A 23,711-nucleotide genomic window follows, 5' to 3' on the forward strand; every position below is an offset into this window, starting at 1 on the left:
TCCATTTCTTTTTATCAACCATTGAACCTACATGTTGGTGAAAGCAAAGTCTGCATACGACCCAAGTGGCCCATCAGGCCAAAGCTTATCCCGATTTCTGTAGCATGAAACAAATAGGAATGTTTCTACTTCCCCCTGGATGGGATGCTAGTCCATCGCAGGGTTACCCCCAGCATTAAATTCGCCGGTACCCATTTATACACCTGGGTGGAGAGAGGCACTGTGAGAGTAAAGTGTCTTGCCCAAGAACACAACGCAATGTCCCCGGCCAGGGTTCGAATCCGGACCACTCAACCCGGAGACGAGCGCACAAAACAATGAGGCCACTGCTCCTCCCACAAAACATTGAAACTACTATTGTTAAATCGGTCAGGAAGTACAAAAACACTCGCTGATTTTTTTACTTGACCAAAATCCCATACATTTACAAACGATTTTTCTATTCTGGCACTGGATTATTACAAACTTTGCTGTGAGAATGCCACCGTTGCTTTGTTTTAAGGCCTCTACTCTAAAACAAGTAGAGAGGTTTAGGATTCCTATACAATAAAACTTTCTTACTCTACCTAGCTACTGAGATAGACACATTGCATTGACGTGTCATCCTTTTCAACCTACCTGGCCAGCAGCCACAAAGTTTGTATCTGGAACTTCTAATTCAGGTATAATATTTTCCAAGTACCACTTGAAACTTTTACACTTTAACGTCTTTCTAAGAGCAAGTCTTTCACTGACGTCATCGTGTTTCTTTCGTTTCAGATCAAAGCGGATGTTGTAGAAATGTTTACTGTATTCATCCATCCACACATCTGCCACTCTCATAAGATTACGACTTACAACATCAAGGTCGCCACCTGGACGAGCGGGGAATGAGTACGGGAAGCGAGGTCTGAACACGTGTCCAACACGTGAACAGGGAAGCATTTCAATGGTGCCTCCACACATCCAGACCTAAAGCATATGGAATGTATGAACAAATAATTTTACTCTGTATTAAATATGGTGCACAGCATCTTAGAGGAGAAATAGGAGTACGTGGTTCATACATGATAAGATAGAAGAGTTATAGAAGTGAACACTTACCCTAAAAGATATTTCAAGATTTTCTCCACCCCAAATATCCATTCCAGTGTCATAAGTTCCTATTTCCTCAAAGTAACTTTTATCAATAGAGAACAAACCTCCTGCCATCACCGGGGTCCTGAAAAAAACCATTGTAAGTTGCTATTTAATACGTTGATTGACACAAAGTTGGACATGCCAACACTAGCCAACTGGTACCTCTCCCACCAGTGTTAACTTTCATCCTGGTTAAGGTGGGGGTGGGGGGGGGGGGGAGGAAGGGGGCCACTTCCTTGTACACACACCATGTAGGTACCTGCAGGGTATACCTTATTAGCTGTTTTGATTTGAAATTTGGACAAAGATATTAGGTCTAGGTTTGCCTTCTTTTTTTAAATTGGATCAGGAGTGTGCTTTTAAGAGAACAATGACATACATACATTTTACCAGGCTTTTTATCTTTAAACAGAATGACAAGAAAACACAAAATATCACTGAATAGACTGAGACACCATTTACAAGTTCAATAGGTGAACTGTTAAGTCTGAAAATTGGTGTGGAAAATGAAGTTTTTAGTTTGAAATAAATTGCCTGCAGGCTGATCCAGATCCTGACGCAGTTTGTTGTGGCCAAACTTTATTGTTTGCAACCTAATCCAGATTGTTTACAATCTGATCCAATAACCTGCAGCTGACCAAAATTGTTCACAACCTGACCCAGACCGTCTGTAGCCTGACTAACATTACAAGTAACCTAACAGCACCCATCTGCAGTTTGATACAGGTTGTCTGAAATCTAACCAAGATTGTTTGCAACTGAACCCAACATTCAGATTTCACAAATATTCCAGGTGTAGGATGTATACAAATATAGGATTCCCAAATTGCAGATCTCTTGAGAACAATATCATTTTAGAGGAACCTTTGTACCAGTTGAAACAAGTAGTTTATCCAATTTCCAAATTTCAGTAAGGCCAGTTACTTAACCAGTGGAAACAGACCTTTCACATACTTCACAAAAAATCTATTCATTTGATGTGCTCACCTTATACCATCAGTTCCATCTTTACGCCTTTCCATCTCATATTGAGGAACAGGCTTCCAACCAAACTCTAGCCGCCAACGAAAAATTCCTCTATGGAATGGCTCTGGCACAGCATGATAATAAAAATTCTGATCACTAATTTCATCTATGACAGGCATTACTACATTTGAACGATTCTCAGCAATTTTAGCAAGAAGCGGCACCAGCCAGCCCTTAGAACATTCACAGTGAGCATCCAAGAATGTCAAAACCTGTCCTTTAGCTTCTGATGCTCCTTTGAGTCTTGCACGAATGAGACCCTGTCTTTCTGGAAGGCGAATAATCCTAACAACTCCGAGCTTAGCAACATAGTCATCAAGCTTTGTTTTCAGTTCATCTGTAAATCATAAAGGGAGACAGAGTTGATCAAAGCATACCTATTGGGCACCAGTAGTTCATGAATTAGTGTTATAAAAGAAAGGTAGTATTATACAACCCAGGAAAGTTTCTTTAAGTACACTCCATTCTCATAAATGCAGTTTCATATGTTTAATACTAATAACATTAATACCATTTTTTTCTAATTCTTCACAAATACTGTGAACTTATTGACTGAGTGGGAGGGCCAGATGAGAAAATATTTGGCTTGAGGTCAGGATGAACGGCCCAAGGAGAGTGAGGTCTGTGCATTCCGAGTAATAAATCACAGATGTCTCCTGTGATCTGTTATTGAACAGATGCATGTAACATTGAATCTATCTTTTTTATATAATTTCGAGACAAATAACCTCAGTTATGCATCTGTCTTCCATTTGATCATAACTGAGAACCAATCAAAATGCATGAATAATTTGACTTAAAATATAAATACATGTTCATTTTCATTACTCATTTTAAGGAAAAAATTTTGCAGCAACAAAACTGTTTCTGTCATTAACTCACATCAATTTTGCAGGGCCATTGGCATTTCTGGTAGGGCTTGGCCCGCTTTTTCTTTCGGGTGCATAATTTGAAAAATAGAGAGATTGTAAACAGTCACGTTTTTCCAGCCTTCTCACTTCGACATGTATGGCCTTCATGTCGGTCCTTTTTCCTTATGGCTCTCCAAGGAAATAGTGCGCACAGGCAGTATGGGTCAAATGATAAAAATAGTTACAATACTGTACATTGTGCAGTTCCAGAAAATATCTAAAGCCACCTCGATGAAGGTTATTGGAAATTCTGAAGGGAAGGAATAGGAAGCAAGTCTGGCCTCAGCCAAATGACCTTAACATTGGTAAGCTTTCATTACCTCGCTCACTTGCATCATCTACAAGAATGATTTCTTTCAGTAACTGTGGAGGAGTTCTGTTGATAACACTATGCACTGTTCTTAACAGAGTAGACCAGGCTTCATTGTGAAAACATATAATAACAGTACTTGTCGGAAGATTCACAGGATATTTCTTTGTTTTACACCTGAAATAAAAAAGGTATCTTAATAAGGTTATATGACTGTAAGAATTGATTTAAGTTTCTTCAAATTTGTTTAATGTTTCTTTTATTAATACAAGCAATTAACTTTGTTTTGCTGACAAGTTTGGGTCATTTTAAAATCTGTGGGATGATAATTATTAATTAAAATAATAACATGGTAGATCAATCTTGAAATGCGAGCATGTATTTTTTAATCAGTGCTGCCACAAATTTCGGCCATTTCAGTTTGAGAAACTTTGCCAGCTGTTGACATTAGTTTAACAGCTAGTATTGTATTATCGTAGCACAAGTTAAGCTCAAGCACACTCAAAAAGAAACACAATTACCCCTCTCCATAATATACATAAGCAAGAGCTTTATATTTTATTCAAAAGTTTGGATCTGCAGTCACTAAAGAGTATTGTCTCTACTAAATGCTGAAGGGACCACAAATGCCAGCTTCACAGGAACACTAGGTCAGTTAAGTTTTACATGTAAATACCCTCTACCCCGTGAGCATTTATTTGACACACTGGCATTTACTTGAGGTTCGGCAATTACTTGAACCAGACATTTATAAATGCCATTCTCATTTTTATTCTCATTTTTATTCTCATTTTTATTCTCAATAGCCTGCTACACTCTTCAGGCTTGCCATGCAGTCCTTTCCCTCCCATAAATGTCTGCTTAACTGACCAGCCTCCTCAGCTCTTTAGCTCAACCACAGAGCAATTTCAAATGGCCAGTCTGAAATGTCAATGTTCACAGATCACAGGAAATAGCCAGTGTTAGTACATAAAGCTTACAAAGAAGCCTGATCCACATATTTTCTGTCATTATTATGGCTCAGCTTGCTATTTATAAATAATACAACAGAAACAATAATATTAATCATACTAATAACTAACAATATTATTCACGAGGGCGAAGTGAACATTGGTGAATATTTACTGCGACGAAGTCAAGGTAAATAGTCACCAATGTTCACTGAGCCTGAGGTGAATAATTGTTTTAGTATAATTTTCAGAGATGAATATCAAAAACTGCAACGAACTAAAACATAAAAACACAAACGTACCAGCAATTAAGCTTACTTGCAAATTGATTGTGAATCAATTTACACATCGAGTTAGGCTGTAAAACAAACAAGAAAGACACTGTCTATGAAATATAAATTCATCTGGTACCTTCATCGTCTCAAAATGAGTAGCTTCAGTTTGAAGAAAACTAAATTTTGGTCAATCGATCTGACCTACTGGTGATAGACCACTGCATTTACCATTCTTTAATACCTCGAATATGAGTTCTTGAAAATTTTTTTGGTCTAAGAGAGCGACAGCAGTCATTTTGAAAACTCACAATGCTTTCAAATATCCTTGACTTGGAGTGATATCTTTGCAATGAATAAAATTTTCATTGAGCAACTGTCAGCTTTGTAACCAAGCTCAGAAATGTTACATTCACAGCCTAGCGCGGTCAAGCTTTTCAACCAATCAGAACATCCAATTCTTATAATCACCTCTGGAAATTATACGAAATAATTTATATTAGCATTTTATCCATGAGTATTCTATAAATAAACAATTATTATCCACGAACCTAGAGGCTAAATGAACCGTTTCTGTTTGAAAGTCTTTCAAGTTATCTGTCACTTGTATATATGGCTCTGTCAATTTCAAGCCCCTCCATCACCCCTGTGGGAATTGGTCGGCATTTGACAACTTTTCCTGTCCCAGAGTTGGACATCAGCTATAACAGGTCAGCCCAGAAGGGGGGGCCATTGTCAAAGGCAATTATATCTGTCAGTTTTTTTTTTCTAAATGTACATCTTTTGTTGTTTATTTTTAAATTCCTGACTGTCTTCCCTGATGCCTTCAATGCAAAACATATGCAGTGAGGGGCTAAATGTTGTTGAAGTTCCACACTTGGAGCTGCTATCAAACCTAAGCTCTGCTCCCACACTAGCGTGCAAAAAAATTCCAAATGTTATGTTGCTTCCTTATGCAAACAAAAAATGGCCGAAAGACTTGACAGCTTTAGAAGGCAAAAGATTCAATTCAAAAGTACTCGACTGTCGTTGTTATTCAAGTAGAATGCTTAATAGTGATCAGATGCTGTGAATGCACTTGCCAGATGGTACATGTAAGCCAGTTGCACTTACCACTGGTAAGGATGTAGCTAAGAAAACACTAAGTGTGCAAATTGACAAGCCCAGCTGGCTTTTCTGGGCTTGGCAACTCCAAGTATTACCCAAGTCTTTGCTTTCTTGCAAAATTTTGGCCAGATTTTGTTTTCTGTTAGGCAGAGCAATCTAGACTACAAGTAGTTCCTCTTTCGCTTACTCCGTCATGCAGGATGCAAAAGAAAACCGTGAGGAAAAATGGCCATACGAACTCCTGGGGGCAAGTATGGTTCAATCTTTCAAATGGACGGCACAAAGGCCAAGCTCAATCAATTCATATTTACGGAATTGTTCTTCAACGATTCTGTTGACCTGGTGTTGAGTGGCGAAAACACTAACACGCTCGCATTCAGTTTCGAGGCGAAAAGCTTTGCCAACAAAACACTTGAAAAATTCAATTCTTTCCATAGCCTGTACGCAGAATCGCAAGAACATCATGGCTTGTGAGACACAATTCCAGTGCTTTGATTTGCTCTGGTTCCTAAGCTTTCCATTTTCAGAGAGCGAGATAAACAGTCCTGCAAGACGTCAAAATTATCTCAAATGTTGACATGTTGTCAACGCCCCTAACTTGAGCCAATCATGTTTTTACTTTGTGAGAGCAACGCATAATTCAAACTCTCTGGCTTAGGTGGTAGTCCCTCCTTTCACGCACGTCTCGCCCCCAGGATTTCACGTGGCCATTTTTACCTCGCGGTTTATTTACAGTCTTGTTTGACAGACTAAGCAAAAGAGGGACTACTTGTAGTCTAAGAGCAATCAGCCCTGGTGGTCAAACACAGAAATATGGACATAAAGTCCCTGATGAAAGAAGATGCCAGTTGTTGCATAATTTCTAAATACTTAGATCCATTTCTTTGTAAACAATAAAAGAAGAGAAAAAGAGAATTTTTACCTCGCCCCATGGATCGGGGATTTCCATTCTTCATTAAAGTCTGTCTGGTTGGATTCATACATTTGTTCTAGCATTTGCAACGTTTTTTCAAAAAAAAATCACAAATGCCTGAAAAATGGAAAGGGGGGATGAGCGGCTTAGAATTGACAGAGCCATTACAAGTGGCAACACACATCAGCATCATATAATTTGTCATTAATCATCGACTAATATTAAGCTTAATACACAACTCCACGACCTAAGATTTACATGAATGTCGTGGATAAAGGATGAAGAAAGACAACTCGAAATGAACCATAGCTTACTTGGAATTTCGTACATCGGGAAGGTTTCTTTCCAACGAAATCTTGTCGCTTACGACGCGGTTAAATGCATGATCACTAAAGCCTTGTTCTTCTCTTTTCTTTTCTAGAAAATTAAGCGACACGCCGGCACCCCATTCTCCTGGTTTGTCAGGGTTTCTATCTGGAGTTTTGTCGTACATAAGCAAGTTGTAAATTGTTGCATCACCAGGATTACTTACTTCCGTATCAAGCTTATTGCTAAAGATAATGTACACCGCCAAATAAATCCATACAGAAGATGTTATGACCACAAAGTAGAACACAATGCGTCGCTTTGGAATGATCATTCTTGATTTTTCTCAAGTAATTTTCTTCCTTCTCAAACATTACTCACGCCATCGGTTGCATAATGTGTCATCCTCAAGATCACACCTTTATGCTTCCAACAAACATGTCGCCAACGAAAAGAGAATAATTCCAATGTTCATGGGAATCCTTTCGGAGTAAGCTTTGGATGAGCGAACAATCGAATGTCCCATCGAGTGAGTACTACCGAAGGGGTTTCAGAGCCTTCGTTTCATCTGACCAGTGGAAGACTCGTGGAATAAAAATTCAGGAATGGTCTTTGGTCTGGAATGGGAATTTTCAAGAATATGGTTCTGCGGAACTGGCTTTCAAAAAATGGGCTCTAAGCTCTGTATTTATCGATTCATAATGGCACCTTTGCCAGCATTAAATCACGCGTGGCATGAAAAGTCGTTCATCGATGGAATGAAAAAATAACAGGTATCTCTCAGCTTCATATCGCCATATCGTAATCCTTGGGAAAAACCCCGCCATTGTATAATATAAAAAAAAGATCGAAAGGTCTTCTTGTCACAGTGTTGAGCATTTGAGGCAAGTTAAAGAATGTCAAACTTCTTATTTTTGGTGTGAAAAGATTACAAACCAAGTCGGGCGAATTCTCTGCCACATGAATTTTTCTTCGTAGGCGCGTTAATTGGACAGCTGTCACCCAAAGCTGATTCACAAATCATCCTTACTGTCGACGTACCCCTACTAACCAGAGTCACATAAAACGGACCATAAGTTGAACTGCACAAGACTGATATCTGACTGACATTTACAGCTCATGTCCTTAATTTCCCCACCCCTCTCCCTGATATACTACTAATGCCAACGGACCAGCCCCTTGAAAAGCACAAATTGCCTGGACAACATGATTGAGTTGTCCACCTTATTAGGGCTGAATCAGATATGTAATGGATTTTAAAACCAAAATATTACACGAGTTAAATAAGACGTAAACCACTTACCCTTTGTGTCTATGGTCTCTGAGTGTTCGGTGCATAGAGATCATATCACTGGCGACACGGTTAAATGAATGTTGATCAAATCCTTCATCTTCGTCGTCCTTGCGAGAAGCCGGCACCGTGACTCCCTCACCCCCTGCTCCAGGGCCCTTTAGTTTAGCCCCTGGGGGATATCTCTCGTAATTTGCTGTAATTAACACAATTTCTCTTTGATGCTTCTTTGAAGTACCAATATCCTTTTTGGAGCTTTGTTTGTTAATCGGTTTAATAATGTCTTTCTTTGTTGCATTTGGAATGCCATGTTCAGCCGGTCTCTTGTCTGTTTTCTTGGCAGGTTGATCACGCTGAACGTTCCACTTGGGCCTTTGAAGGGGTAAGTAATTGTCAGAAGTTCTCCTCTTGACTTCAATACTAACTTCCAATGACTGAATGAGGAAAAACGACACAGTTCCAAGTATCCAACAGACGGAAGTCACCACTATGGTGTAGTAGACTAGTCTTCTCCTAGAAATCAGCCTTGCCATGATCGGTTTGTACCTTGCAGTATTTTAATGCGGCGCATCTTCATGTTCCCATAACTGTTTTATCAAATAGTGTGATATAAAAGGGTCTTTGCAGAACCCTAGATTTCTAGGGAGCAAAAAACTTTCGGTTGACGAACAACATGTACTTGAAGGAAACAATGCTGGCTCTTTTGCTAGGTCACGTGGAACCACAGGTTGTAGTTTTGATCCACCTGTGAATTCATCACCATACCTGTCTTGCCACATGTCAAGTTTATTCAATTTACTTCATTTGCGCTACACTGATTCAATTTTCTGCTTTTTGTTCATACCAAGAACGCTGTAAAACGGTAAGTTCAACAAAAATACAACGTTCTTTGTTGTGATGCGTGAACTTGTCTGGCTTTAGTTGAAGCCTCACAGGCATCAACAGGTCACTCTTATCACGTCCGAGTGGAGACTACAGTTGTTAGTTCAAGTGCTTTGCTCTTCAAGATGAAGAGCCTGAATGACTCTCTAGTTTACCAAAACGGAACAACCTGTATGCGTGCATGTCATTTATATTTTAACGCGGATTTCGAACGATTTTTATAATCGGCTGAGGAATCAGTGACCGTGATCTGAATAATCCGAGGACCTCACTTTGTACGACGCTCAAGTTGCTATAGATTGTGTATTTGATAACACTTCAGTAAAGATCGCATTCCAAATCATGCAATTTTGCAAAACTTATGCTAGTAAGCCAGATTTATAAATTTTCATCGCCACAATCCAGAGGGTTTTTTAAGTTGCACATTATGCTTCATTAGCTACGTGACAAATAGGCCACATGTATATATTCCCATAACGACTAAAAATGGGTTTTGACTGTGAAAAGGCAGGAAACGAAGCAAGATTACAGGGCTTATAAATAACATCCTCCAGGCGATACTTTCGGTTTCTATCATCACTGAGTTTGAATGTATGTTCGTGTTTTGAAAAACCTAGCTCCACGGCGGAGTATTCTGTATTATACGAAAAAAATTCATAAAGAATGTGTGATTTGATATTACAAAAAAACTTTGAGAACGAGGCGGTGCACATTTCACTGTACATTGTTATATGGCTCTGTCTCATGAGGACTGGGAACTATCAAATTCACGAATTTGATTGGCTAAAATCGATATTGAAAACGGTCTAGATTTTCCCATCTAGACCGGCTCCTAGACCGGCTCCTAGACCGGTAATTTTATTAGATCTGGAACGGGAATTACTTAACTCTTATTAACCGAGCTTAGTCGGTCTGTATGGGAGAATCTTGACCTCGGTATACTCACGACCACGGTCAAGATTCTCCCACACAGACCTCCTGCTCGGTTAATAAGAGCTAAGTAATTCCCGTTCCAGATCTTTTTTGGGAGGTTGCGCCCAACGAAACAAAGCTCAACTGAATGCAGACTGTTTAGCAGGGTTCTTATGATACACGGTACACTGGGTATGTGCTGCTGACGATATGGCATGCGCAGTAGCATATTTGGCCACCTACTTTAGACCTTATGTCCGGCGGAGACAGATTACGGATTCGTTGGTTCCAATGGAATAACCGGCCGCAATCAGAACATGTTGTTGTTTGTCGGCCAGACTGGGATAACCAAACCACCGTAAGTCAGTTTGATTCTAATCGATGATTGATGCTGCATATTTCCAACCACAATGACGCATTGGTATATTTCTTGTTTACAAAGAAATGCTAACTTCTTAAGACAACGCTCAATACTTCAGCAGACGAAAATAACCATTAGAGTCGACAAGTTTGTTTTTTAATTCTGCAAACTCGAAATTAAAATAAATTCAATTTAAGGCAAATAAGACCAAGAAGTTTGGCAAAGATTCAATTAAACAAACAATAAACATTAAGGCCGATTATTAAAACAAAGTGCAAGTTGGTTCTAGTTTAAGGCTAAATTAAGAGCTGTAGGCACTTTTCGACTAGCTAATTTTCGCTGCTGTCGTCGAATTGTGGGCAATCGCCATATTTACAGATGGTGAGATTTTTTACATTAAGAAGTGACGTCATGTATGCTTGCTACGTGGGCAGTGGCAAAGAAATCACTAGAGTCCGAGTTTTCTATTAGCGAATAGTCAACCAGGGGTTTCCCGAGTTCACTATTGCTTATAGTAAACGAGGGCGTAGTCTAATTGCTTTAGTAGACACCCTAAAGAATTGCACCACAAAACCTACAATTTTGCTTATTTTTAAGCCTAAAAGAATGATTTTCAGTTTCAAGAGCAGCGCGCGGCGCATGATCGTTGTCTATTAGCGATTATTAGAAACTGGATCGTTGCATTTTCATTGGCTTAGGTATCATAGGTTATGAGCCATTATACCATGCTCTACAAATATGGTAAGCAAGCGCTTAATTTTTTTTCAGGCGTTTTTATTTTAGTTTTAGTTTAGTTTCCTATGTTTTGGGGGTGTTTTTAATAAAACAATTATTCCACTCGCTCTTGTTGGATATGAGATGGTTATAGTCAACTCGGCGCTACCATCTCATATCCAACGCGCTCGTTGAATAATTGTTAAACAGAGAACGATTAGAGAACCAATCAGTTTTGCGGATTTCCAACAGAACACAGCTGACTGGCTACTAAAAAACACAACAATGTGTAGCCCGCATATTAGATGATGTTTAAATATATCTTTAAAAGATATTAAATTCCATTTTTGCACCCACGAAACTATTAAGACTTCGGCTTGTGTTATCCAATGATTGACAGCGATTTATTACCTATAAGGAGAAGACCAGCACCATCTTAATTTCCTTTAGATGAGGTCCTTAGACTTTAATTAGAGCGGAGAAAAGAAACCCGCGTCTAGCAGCTCGTAAGCCGTCACTTCTTGTTATTCGGCCTGAAGAGTCATCAGGGTCCTCATCAGGGTCCAAATATTCAAAGAGTGGATAAGTGTGCTCTATCTACTGAACAGTAACTTATTCTGGCGATCAACAGCATTACCCATCCTTTGATTAACAGAGCCAGGTTTTTAACCCTGATCTATATTCACTAACGTTATTTCAATATTCAACTGGACAATATAATACAGTCTTTTCAATTACTCATTCACTAGAAGGAAGAAATAAACTCGACTGACTTCCGACGTGTACTTTTTTCGATGTCCCGACTTACAGACCGTTTTCACGTGACGTAACAGCGACCATGCTGGTGTTCCCAAACAAAGAAATTTTTCACCTTTGAGAATTAAATTATTTTCTTTCGCAAAAATTTCTCATTCTTTGGGCACAACAACATAGCCACGAGGACACTTTATAGCATAAAGATTACATTAGGGTTGCACAGCAACCATGTTGATCAAAAGTAAACAATAGCAAGCCAAGGATTTCCAGACTGGATGGTAGCGGTAGCAAATTATCACAAATAGTTATACGATCAGAACAGGAAGCATTAACTTGACTTGTGTTATTCACTTGCGACAAGGACAAGGGACTTTCAGCTCATTCGTCCCTGATCTAGTTCACAACATGAACTCAAAATACTTTTTTCTATGAATTAGGTTTGTGAAAAAATAATTCGTGGCAAGTCCACGAACTTGCCACGAACTATTTTTCACAAGCCTTTGACAATTCTTTATTGTATCAATTAGGTTTGTTGAAAATCATATTGGTTATAAGCAGTAAATTTTTTGTCATTTTTCCGCAATTCACCCGCATAAAAAAATACAACAGGTAAATGTTGATTGGGAGCAAGGTAAGGTAACTTTGGCCTATTGAATGTGACATATACTGAGAAATAACAGCAAAATAATTGTTCACATGCTTAGTAAAATCCCCACAAAGAAAATATCCACCTTAAGTGCAAATGAAAATGAACTCACTCACTCTCTCTGAAAAATACTTCAAGCTTATTGACTGAGTGGGAAGGCTGAACAGATAATATTTGGCTCAGGATGCATTGACTGAGAGATCAGCAACGTAGGAATCCTGACTACCCTGTCTGACGTGACTCAGTCAATGACTATTTGATCACACCACCTTTGCCGAGTTTGATTTGTTTAGAAGTTGTGAACATTCCCTGGACGCGGCACAGGCTAACACGTCTGGCCCTACACGCGACAGCTCGCATCATGTTTTCTATAGGACTGCGACAGAGCGAGGCCCGTATGGTGGCATGATAAAAAACAAAAAAGGCAAACAAAAACAGAAAGACATTCTACGTTAGGATGCTCCAGCCCAGGGAGCAACCATCGTTTATCGTCCACATCTCTCGCCTATGGCAGATTACTGAGTAACTTTCCGTAGCCTAGCAACGTGCACAGAGCATTTATCTGACTGGACAATGCGAAACACCTGGGCATGCGGGAATTTAGCGGCTTTTGCTCCCTGGACTATGAACTGCTTTATCGAACTAGTCAATACAGCGGCGGCCCAGACGTTGCACACGATTAAAACGTGACATTATCCTGTTGGCGACTGCGTTACAATTTTAGTTCTTTATAAGACAATGTATGAGAATGCTTCGAAAATTGCTCTAAATGCTACGTGTAGAAAATAATTTAAATAAAAATAGCTTACCTTGTGTTTGTATTCCGTTATTTTGATGTATCAGTGTTCCTGGAGGTAGTTTAGAGCCATTAAAATTTTACTTTCTCAGTGCAAACGGTCAGAAAGTAAACATCGCCTAAATGGCTCTAAACCACCTCCAGGAACACTGAGACATCAAAATAACAGAATACAAACACGAGGTAAGCCAGTTTTATTTAAATCATTTTCTACACGTTGTATTTAGAGCAGTTTTCCAAGCATTCTCATACATTGTCTTATAAACGGCTAAAATTGTAACGCAATCGCCAACAGCATGATGTCACCTATTAATCGTATCCAATGTTTGGGCCGCCTGTGGTCAATATAGCTAGTCTATTACATGTAATTTAACTCAGGAAAACTTAATAGGACATCATTACTCTTGAAACATCTGTCAACATCCACGCTGTGTTTACCATTCTTTGGAAAATTTGGGAAGCAGCTACAAGCTTTAGCTTCTTCTTAGTGCATCAAACTTATTTCCTAAGTCAAGCCGTGGTCCTCGATCAGCTAAACTCTCAAGCGTCCTTGAACCATGCTTGACAGTTTCAAAACTCTTTCCACCATTTGTCTCTTTATTTGTACTGCTAAAACCAAACAAAATACATTTGAATGAAACAATTGCGCAAATAAGTGGATTTCACTTGTAGGGTCGCCTGGAGTTGGGGAATGTGAGTAAGAAACGATAGAGAAAACAGAGGCAATTAACATATATTCTCTAATCTCATTATCGCCATGTAAATATTTACTACAACTAACCTTTTACTTGTTGCCATGGCTGCTGATAATGAGGGGAAAGCAATTTCACTATCAAGTTCTGGGGTCTTACTCTTGGCACCTGGCACTCTTCTACCAGGGGCTCTATAGGCTGGTGGTCTGTAAGCCCCTACTGGTTTAGGTTCCTCACCGGCCTGAGGACCTACAGTTTGACCAAACAAGGAACAAAACATCAGGTAAGGTGAACTTACAGGCGCTGATAAATGATACCGTATATGATATATAAGTGATCTATAGGTGATAAACAAGGGCACACTATCAGCCATTATAGTTCACCAATAAATTTTCTCCGATTCTTATTGGTTTAAATTGATCACGTGATGCGATAGTGTTCATCCATGGAGAGAAACTATCAGCCCAAAGTGCCTGTCCGAGGAAAATACCCGGATGGATAGTACTTGTCCGTGAAAAATTTTCTGTAAACAAGCGAGCTTAGAAAAAAATAAACAATTGAAATTGTATTAAGTGGATTTTGTTTATTTTCCTTTTTAAATTTTACATTTGGCTTTCATAGCTTTCATCTAAAAAAGTTGAATATAAATAATTCAATATGATTTTTGAACTGGTGCGCAGAAGAAAATTTAGTGGTGAACAATAACGACAATAGAGTGTTTATATCTCGGAACTATCAGTCTGATAGTTGCCCCTTGGAAATTTGAAAACTAGCATATTTGCCCTTGAAGCTTTGTTTCTCAGGCAAATATTTGTTTTAAGAACATCAAACTTCCGCGGGGCAACTATCAGCCGATAGTTCCCCAAAAGAAACACTCTATTGTTTTTAAACTAGTGTGCCGTAGCTGAAACCGTCCACATAATGGCAATGTTTTCTGGTTTTTCTAATGTTTCCAGGAAGATTTAGAAATATTACTGTTATTAATTCTCAACAATACTAAACAAAGGAAATTGACCATTATGTAACATTAAAGCCTCAAAATATATCAATGAACTGGTGGCTCAGTTTGCCTTTTTGTGATTACAGATAATACTTGAAAGATGTTTCTTTCTCTTGTTGATCACTTGATGAATGTGCCTTTTCTTGCACTGTTGCTAATTTTGCACCCAAATTTACTGGGGAAAGACTTTCTGCAGTCTTCTAAGTCAATTTTTCAGGTATTTTATCCTACTGATTTGGAATATACTAAAACATTGTGGCAAGGATTATGAGCAGTAAATAAAGTTGATATGAATTAATGTAAATACCAGTAGTGGCTTGAGACGTTGCAGGAAGTTGCTGCCATGGTCCTACTGTTTTGTCTTTCTTCAGTGATGATTCACCTGTATAACAACATCTTAAATGTCTATCACTAGTAACCCACCCAGCTCTGAGCAGCTCCTGTGTAGATGTATTTTAACAATATTATATTTATCCATACAGCCCATCCTTGTTATCCTAAATAAATACCACTGCATTGTTACATGAAAACTCAAACTTTTAGTATGAAGTTTTGAGTGTGATTGCTTTGATTGAAGTTGTATTGTGAAGTTAAAATGGCAGTGGTATTTTAAGAATGAGGCACACTTTAGTGGTTTCACAGTTGTTTGAACCTTGAATTGGTGATGAAATGACAGGTTAATGCTGTTCCTCTGTTTTTACTCTCATCTATAGCGGGCAAATTTAGTATAGAAATTAAAACAAACATTTAAAATTTTATCATGATGACAATATTTTAGCAGGGTGGGGGACACTTCATCATAGATACATCAAAATTATGCTCTAGGTAAATGAAATCAGGATAAAAGCAGAGAGAGAAAAAGATTTAAAATATTACACTGTATTCATCATGGTGGCAGAACCTTACAACACTGTAAAAGATTTTGTAAAATCCTTGATAATTCAAAAGGGATGAAAAGGCAATATGTATGTGGCATGAATTCACTGTAAACCCCAATACTCTAACATAAATTGAGACGAATCAGGGAAGGCTTTGCCTTATAATTCTAACTTCCACAAATTTGGACAATTTCATTGTTATCACAAGATTTCAAAAATGTGTTGATCAACTTTATCCCAAATTTGAATTAGACAACTGGTCAGTGGACTAGAGCAGTTGTTATATCATGGCAATGGTCATGTGTGCAGTAACAGGGGATATTTTATGGCCGTGCAGGCCTATGAAATTTGTCTGTGAGTGTTGAAAAATATTTCATGAGTGAGTGCAGCCAGCAAGTGAAATATTTTTCAACAGGAGAAGATAAATTTTGTATCTCTAAATGGCCATGTAATGCTCTATTTATTATAATAAGCACCGATGAAATACAGAACCATGTCACTTTCGCTGAGAAAGGCTGGATTTATTATGTAACCATGATCATTTTTACTTGTGAAGATGACAGTCATGTTATTCTCATCTGTGAAGGAATTATGCTTAATTCACATGAAGCCTAACCTTGTATTTCATTGGTGTTCATATAATAAAATTTTATCTTTTGGTTTAATTCACACATTCCGTTACCTTCAATATCTTCATCTTCTTGTTCATTGCCCTCAGATCCTTCGCCTTCAGCATTTTCTCTTTAAAACAAAGTAATTATTACAGTTCTCAGTGAACAACTTAAAAAAGTCTTGTGGAACCAATCCCTGATGAAGAGATTGAAAGGAAATTATCATGTACACCATGAAGCTGAACAAGCACATTTCCTCATATACAGAAGAAATAAAAAACTACTATAGTTTTTGAGGAAATATTGGTCTACAATCAGTTCATAGACAAGAGGTGATAATACGTACAATGTAAAATATACCAAAAAAGATCCGTCACTATGCTTGTTCACAAGAAAATGAAAGTATCATAGTTTGAACCTCCCTTAAGCGGTATCAAAAAATCTACTTCCTCTTCTTGATAATTTTCCCTTTTTGTATCATTCAAATACATTCAGTTTATTATCATTTACAGAAATTTGAAGGAAAATCATGCATTTGCAATACAAACATAAAACAGAGAAGTATGGTTGTAAATTTAACCATACAATACTTACAATTCTACCAATACATACACTGATTACACTACCAACACTGAGTCAGGTATGGGAAGCAGGAGAGCAGGGTACAGGAAGTGGGAGGTTCTAACTGCCCTGCCATTAGAAGATTGTCACAGGTAGCCCTGTAAGTAACTATTACAAGTCATATGACTGATGGTGCAATGACTATCTACACAGTTGAGTTGTCAGAACTGTGTATCTCATAGCCCTGTGATAAAACATTTTTAAACACCATGTTTTACTGATGAATCATGAGGTCATGGTATTCTGATTATTAAATAATTTCTAGTTCTTTCAAAGTATGTTCTGAAAGTTTTGCACAACTTTTGAAACTTTCTTCCAAATGATTAATCTTTGCCGCCCCCTCCCCCCCCCCCCACCCCGTTAGCAAGAGTTAGCTTTAGTATAAACAACTTTTTTTTCATACTTGATTAAATCCCACAGGTCTCATTTGTGCTTTACTGCATAGAAATCATCTAAAAAAAATTTAATACTCTGCGTGCAATAGTTATTGCTCCCGCTGAGTTTTGGCCCACAGGCCAAAACCTGAGGAGGAGGTTCCCTAGGATTCCCCGGGTGTATATACATACAAGAAATTTCAAAAAAGTAAGAAATGTGTTTGTAGTATGCAAGGCGTTCCCGATGATTTGATGAAACTAGGCATTTACAGTGGTCTCGGGTAATATTTTAGCAAGTGTACAAGGTGGTATTGAGTACATGTAATTCTTGCAACCACAAGGTCACGTTTCACCATCTTCCAGCAGCATTTCAAGGTTCTTGCAACCATGAGGTCGTGTTTCACCATCTTCTAGCAGCATTTCAAAGTTCTTGCAACCACGAGTTAGCATTTCGCCATCTTTGAGCAGCATTTCAAGGTCTTCCAACCATGAGTTCGTGTTTCACCATCTTCGAGCAGCATTTCAAGGTCAAAAATACACTCCAATTACAGTATGGCCTGCGTGACGATTTTAGTGTGATCAAATAAATTCACTTCAAAAGGCTGAGATTCTGATCTAGAACATATTGAAAATGATTTCAAAGGTCCTGAAGATGGATTTCGGGATAAAAACAACTCAGAAGGTATCGTGAGAAATTCTGAAGTACACTAGAAATTCGAGGCCTGTGTGGTTCAGTTGCAACTAAATAGCTAAATACCCTTCCGATTGCCAGTTTTACCTTTGGCATCTTGTTTACTCGGGTTGCTTCAACTGAGTTAAGGCTTACAATCAATCAAGTTTGATAAAATGAGTCCCAGTGTGAGTCCAAGAATACTTGTATGTAATGACTTACACAATCTGTAATGACTGTATCCTTAGTCCTGAGTAATCCTTTTCAGTTGGCTCCTGAAAGTCAATCCATTCTTCATCATTCTGCAACCACAAAGAAAATACTCTAACTTATGACTTAATGTACATTAGGGACCCACCAACCAGAAACAGTTAACAGCTATTTATAATGATAAATATTCATCAAATATTTTTCAATCGCAAGCAATTGGTCTAAATGTGTCAAGGGACTGAATATGCCCCCGCTAAAACTTGGGAATATCCGAGTGAAATACCTCAATTTTCAATTGGCACAAAAAGTATGCTCGCTCTTCAGAATAATAATATCTGCACACAAATATCCCACCATATTTTTGCACCAAAAGGAGGCTATTGTTTAAATTATAATTAATAAGTGTAAAATATTTATGTGTACTAGGCAGTCAAAACAACAACAAAGACAAGTCTACAATAGTAGCATGTGTCGCTTATGAAGTACTGTACTATCAATACAGAAATCAAGATCATATAAAATTATTGTCCAATTTATAGAAAACAAAGTTTGCTATCCCATGCAACCATGACCAAATAGCTTTTCAAAAAGGACCTTATCACAATTCAGAATTGGTGGAAAACCTCTCAAGAGCCCTTCATGGTCAAACATGACAGAAGTTCGTTATACCACATTCTCAACTTCAAAAGAAAAGAACTGACATTAAAGTTATTTTGGGAAAACATATTTCCAGGACTAGCACTGAGCAACATTCACAATAAATTTGGGAAATCTTCAGAGCATCTGCAGATCTCTTTGGATATTGTAGGATCAACTTCAAAAATCTTAGCACTTCTCAGATAAAAATCTCACGGCTTTGACTTGATTAAAGACCCTAATAGCTTAATTGTTGTGTAGTATAAAATGTTATCAGGTGTCTCCCCACTTTGTTACCCAAGTCACTTTTTTCAATGTTGCACACTTCTAGAAGGGTGAGCTAGCTAGCTGGCCACTCTGCTTCAATATAAACAGGCAAATATATTTGAGATGCTCTTATCACAAATATCATGTTTATCTTTGTCCTTCTTTGACAGAGACCACAGGTTTCCTTAGCAGTGGTTTTGGATGGAAAAGTTTACACAAGGACAAATCTCAGATACTGAGGGCTGGTTAGAATTTCAGTTTTTAACCCTGCGCAATGGCTTCTGAATGGCTGCACAGAACTAGCACAGTCTCTCCTTTTGCTGCGTTCAAACACAACACAAAGCCATTCATGGCCATTTTTTTTTTGCAACAATGTTACATAAGAACAGTTTTCCCTCTAGAAGTCTTCTCACTTCACCATGATTTCAAGGTAACTTTTTCCCCTATGGTGTAAAATTCCCCATCCCAATTATTCCAACCACAGACACCGAATTCCCATCCCCAGGGCACATCAACTAATCTAATGGCCGAGGTATGCCTGGGGAGATTTGATTAATACATTACTTCTACTCATAAGCTTATTGGAAACCAGTAAAGTTTATATGAGTTACATAACCCATTTTCCGGTAAGGAAAAAATACAGTAATAAAGTAAGCTTATTTTAAACATGTGTAAGATATGAGACTTGGGAATATTCGACTTGCTACAAAAAGAAAAATTCAACACGTGACACGATCAGTGGAAGAATGACGGCCTACTTTATTTGATCAACCATTAAAACGGTTTATGTTCTTACCGGTTTCGACGGCATCGGTGTCACTCCTGAAGTCTTTTTACTTGGTTGGTCTTTAGATCGACTATCAGACTCCTTCTGACTAACTCCTGACCCAACTTGCTTCGTAATAGCATCACTGGTAGTGAATTTGCTTTTCCCTTTAACTTTCTTCCCTTTCGACTTTTTCGCAAAAAAATCCTCTAATGATTTGTCATTGTCAGACATATCTTCTCTACACGAAAAAGACGCAGGCAAAGCGCCGGGAAAAGGGAACTGCAACCGAAATTCCAGAAACTAATACAAATTCTTTTGATTTTCTTCGAACTCTTTGGTGACGCATGTGCTCGAAATACCTCGTTCCATTCCCTCGCGGACACTTCAAACATGGCGGCCGCCAAGCAGGAAACTGTGGGAAAGAAAAGAGGTTGTATTTTTTGTAAAATTGCAGCCAAGGAGCAAGGAACTCCCATAATTTATGAAGATGAGAAGATTTCAGTGTTTTCAGATCGTCGCCCAGCTGCAAAGCACCATTATTTAGTGATTCCCAAGGAACATTATGGTAATCCTAAGACACTGACTGAAGATCATGTCCACTTGGTTGAACGTTTGCAAGAAGTTGGAAAGAGTGTGATTGGCGATTCTGAAGAAGCTGACCCTGAAGATGTATTGTATGGCTATCACTGGCCACCATTTAACTCCATACAGCATCTCCATCTTCATGTTATTGCACCCCGTACACAGATGGGTTTCTTTGCTCGGCAAATCTTCAAACCGAATAGCTTTTGGTTTGTTTCTCACGAGTGGCTGTTGGAACATCTGAAGAAAAGTCCATCCACATCTTCCTGATAGAATCTTGCAGAAGTATGTCTCACTTGACCAGACAGGAGTCACCAGCATGCCATGTAACATCGCCAGGGGACCCCTTACAAAAACAACACTTGTGTTCGGCAGAAATTTTGAAAAGAACCCCTAAGAGGTGCCAAGACCCTGTTTTGGCATGATGAGCACCCTGTCCTTTTTGTATGAGTTCTCCCCCCCCCCCCCCCCCCCTCCCAGCATCCTGGGGTAATATTTCTCCAGACAAACTGAGACTTGGAAAGAACATACACTTGTACTGAGTGCATGGCAGGGTGCTTAATATCAAATATGCTGATCATTTGAAATGAATTGCGGTAGTTTCACCCAAAAGCCAGTTCATCTGACTGTTCATATGAACATTAATGTAGAAAAGATGATTGACTTTTTAGCGTATGGGTTACATAACAACCAGAGTTTGCTGACTTTCCACAACATTAATGACAGCATTTTTAGGATACAAATGTAAGTTTTAGTTTGACCTTGTCTAACACTTCTGAAAACCCTTTATTCTGTCATATTTCGTCTGGTTTGTTTCCTGATGGAGTTTGATCCTGATTGGCTCTTATATTTTAACATGCTCCAAGCTTGTGGTCTGGCTGCAGTTTTATTTACCAGTTCTAGGCTTCTCTCTTCGCTTCTTTACAAACCTGGCAGCCATTAGCGCTGTACAGTAAAACCCTGCCTTATGGTCACCTTGTTATTATGGACACTATTTTTGTGCCGGCGCAACACCCAAACATGTTCTTATAAGAAAACCCTGTCAATGCAGCCACCTCGTTAATACGGCCAAAAGCCACATCCCACATTCTGAAATCCAAACCCAGATAATCCTTCGTAATCTTACTCTGTTTATACAGCCACTTAAACCAGTTACGTTCATCTTTCCATCGTTGATATTGTATGTAATGATTGAAGATTCAATATTTTAAAAAATTATATCTGTGTTCCAGATGTTTATAAAAGAACAGTTGTTTAGAAGTGCAATTCTGATATATCTGTTTAAGGTTAGATCAGTCGTGAAATTTGACCCTATCCTGTTAATACGGTCAAATTTTCATGGCCCTTTGGTGACCGTATTTACGGAGTTCCACTATAATTACTTTTTACCGACTGCCATAGCAGTAGGGGTGGCAGTGGCGGTGGAAGCAGCTGTATCGGTAGCACTAGTGGTAGTCGTAGTGGTAGTAGTGATGGTGGTGGTAGTAATGTGACAGGACTGCACTACATGCAGTTCAAAAAGAACTCCTTGCAGAGGTCTAAAAACGTTTGTGCCTTGTATTCGATTTTTGTTGCATGAAATCTGTATCAGAGCAAAAGCTGTAAAAAAAAGCTCTTTCAGGGGGGTCCTTCTTAACTACCGATTGATCATGAATTTGTTGCTAAGAAAGGTTTCCAACCGTTATATTTTGAAAACCAGACCTAAGGATGAGCTGTTTGCAAAGATTAGTTCCATTGAAGACTCCTGCAAGATTTGCAAATCACGGCCATATTTGACCAGCCACATGACCAGAATAGAAAAACCCTAAAAGTTTATAAAAGCCATCTAAATCCGAAAATTTAACTCAGTGTCAATAGATTAAGAACGTCCAGGTGCTTATGCTACGTATGGGATTTATGAAACTCGGATTCTCATAAAAGTTATGAGGTAATAAACCCCCGTATTAACAGACGTCCTACAGTAGCTTTCCCCTTTTACGTGCCAACAGTAATTCCATACGTACGGTTTAAAAGAAGGCTAAGTTTTTTTCTGATTCCTAAGAAAAATCGGAACTCCTCCTCTTTTCTTTCAAGTGTTAAGGATTTAAAATTCTAAACGCGCGTTTTGGACTGGCGAAAGTTACGCACGCGAAATCATATAAATTCACCATTTAGCACTGCAAAACGCTCCAAAATAGTTTTCCTCTAAATATCGCCTCCAGCAATCCCTTAGAAACAGCTCTAAATCTGTAGTTAAGAAGGACCCCCCTTAAAATCGTCTGTACCCGTTCGATACCTGAAAGTCGTATCCTGTCCATTTGACGCCTTTGAACCAGCTTTTTTCGCTACAAAAGTACACAGAGGAAAGGTTAACAAAGATTGCCAGAGATAAAGATAAGGTCGAAGTTCGATCGACCAAACAAAGGTAACTTTGTTCAAGGAATTGTCACTATATAAACTCCATAACCATTGTCCGCGCTCTTCCAGAGCCGCCGGCCTTTGAAGTCTTTGAAGACGTGTTGTGCACGGTCTTGTGCTGCAGGAGCCGCGGACGGGGAGGGGTTGGTCGGGCTATAGCGCTACCACTTTTGTTGCTGGGATCTTTGTAGGGCTCCAGTGACATGAATAAAATACGAAACACTAACCTTAATGTTTGTTTGTATTGGCCAGATTTTTTAACTCTGTGCTGATATGCGAAGTTGACGCCCCATGTGCCTTGCAAACTTCTCAAACAGGATGCGTGCAGTTGAAGTGGGGCGCAATCGGTTCCTGTACCTGTAGTGGTATTTCATTTAATTTGACAATGCCTATTTTCTGCAGTGGAAATTTGCTTAGGAGTAAACGGCGAACGTCCTTCGATGTAGTGAAAGAAGAACGGAGTCTATTAAAATGATAAAAGAAAAGTCTAGTCCGTTATTATTCCATCAAGACTTTCCCGGTTTTTCTCCGCCGGCGTAAAAATGTTTTGATCTGTTTTGTGACTGAATAAAAAAAACAACTTGGACTTCTCCCGGCCTAAATTCTTTTAAATAGCCTGGTTTATTTACAACTATGACTGTCAGAAAATTTTCCCCTCATAAGGATTTTATCATCCGCAGTTTTCCATCTGCATTTTTGCATCCGCTATCCGCCGCCATCCAGTCCTCGTTT

The 23,711-nt window shown here is 38.7% G+C and overlaps 4 protein-coding genes across 5 annotated transcripts in view; 1 reads left to right on the forward strand and 3 right to left on the reverse strand.

Annotated features, from left to right (window-relative positions):
* LOC145486538 (polypeptide N-acetylgalactosaminyltransferase 1-like) overlaps positions 1–7,423 on the reverse strand; it is an 11,724-nt gene extending 4,301 nt beyond the window's left edge. Inside the window, exons 1-5 of the mRNA XM_081465224.1 lie at positions 6,923–7,423; positions 3,377–3,543; positions 2,107–2,482; positions 1,084–1,201; positions 619–951 (exon numbers count right to left, since the gene is read on the reverse strand). Coding sequence (XP_081321350.1) covers positions 619–951; positions 1,084–1,201; positions 2,107–2,482; positions 3,377–3,543; positions 6,923–7,248 — 1,320 coding nt within the window. The 5' untranslated portion in view covers positions 7,249–7,423. The remainder of the gene's footprint in view (positions 1–618; positions 952–1,083; positions 1,202–2,106; positions 2,483–3,376; positions 3,544–6,922) is intronic.
* A 136-nt stretch (positions 7,424–7,559) lies between these two features.
* On the reverse strand, positions 7,560–8,889 carry LOC145486539 (polypeptide N-acetylgalactosaminyltransferase 3-like). Its single transcript, XM_081465225.1, has one exon. The coding sequence runs from the start codon at positions 8,736–8,738 to the stop codon at positions 8,214–8,216; it is 525 nt and encodes a 174-aa protein (XP_081321351.1). The 5' UTR covers positions 8,739–8,889; the 3' UTR covers positions 7,560–8,213.
* A 1,592-nt stretch (positions 8,890–10,481) lies between these two features.
* Positions 10,482–20,325, reverse strand: LOC145486626 (protein CDV3 homolog). Of its 2 annotated transcripts, none has more exons than XM_081465323.1 (6): positions 20,028–20,325; positions 18,341–18,420; positions 16,525–16,583; positions 15,272–15,346; positions 14,054–14,213; positions 10,482–13,878 (listed from the first exon to the last, which is right to left on the reverse strand). In XM_081465323.1, the coding sequence occupies exons 1-6, from the start codon at positions 20,229–20,231 to the stop codon at positions 13,746–13,748; spliced, it is 711 nt and encodes a 236-aa protein (XP_081321449.1). In that variant the 5' UTR covers positions 20,232–20,325; the 3' UTR covers positions 10,482–13,745. The 2 variants fall into 2 exon arrangements, with proteins under 2 accessions (XP_081321449.1, XP_081321448.1); XM_081465322.1 differs by having other exon boundaries at positions 10,483–13,881.
* Positions 20,326–20,374: 49 nt separating this feature from the next.
* LOC145486627 (adenosine 5'-monophosphoramidase HINT3-like) lies at positions 20,375–23,711 on the forward strand. The gene has a single exon (XM_081465324.1). It carries the CDS (start codon positions 20,391–20,393, stop codon positions 20,850–20,852), a length of 462 nt encoding a protein of 153 aa, XP_081321450.1. The 5' UTR covers positions 20,375–20,390; the 3' UTR covers positions 20,853–23,711.

Source organism: Orbicella franksi, chromosome 5 (assembly GCF_964199315.1).
Source record: "Orbicella franksi chromosome 5, jaOrbFran1.1, whole genome shotgun sequence".
NCBI classification, from domain to species: domain Eukaryota; kingdom Metazoa; phylum Cnidaria; class Anthozoa; order Scleractinia; family Merulinidae; genus Orbicella; species Orbicella franksi.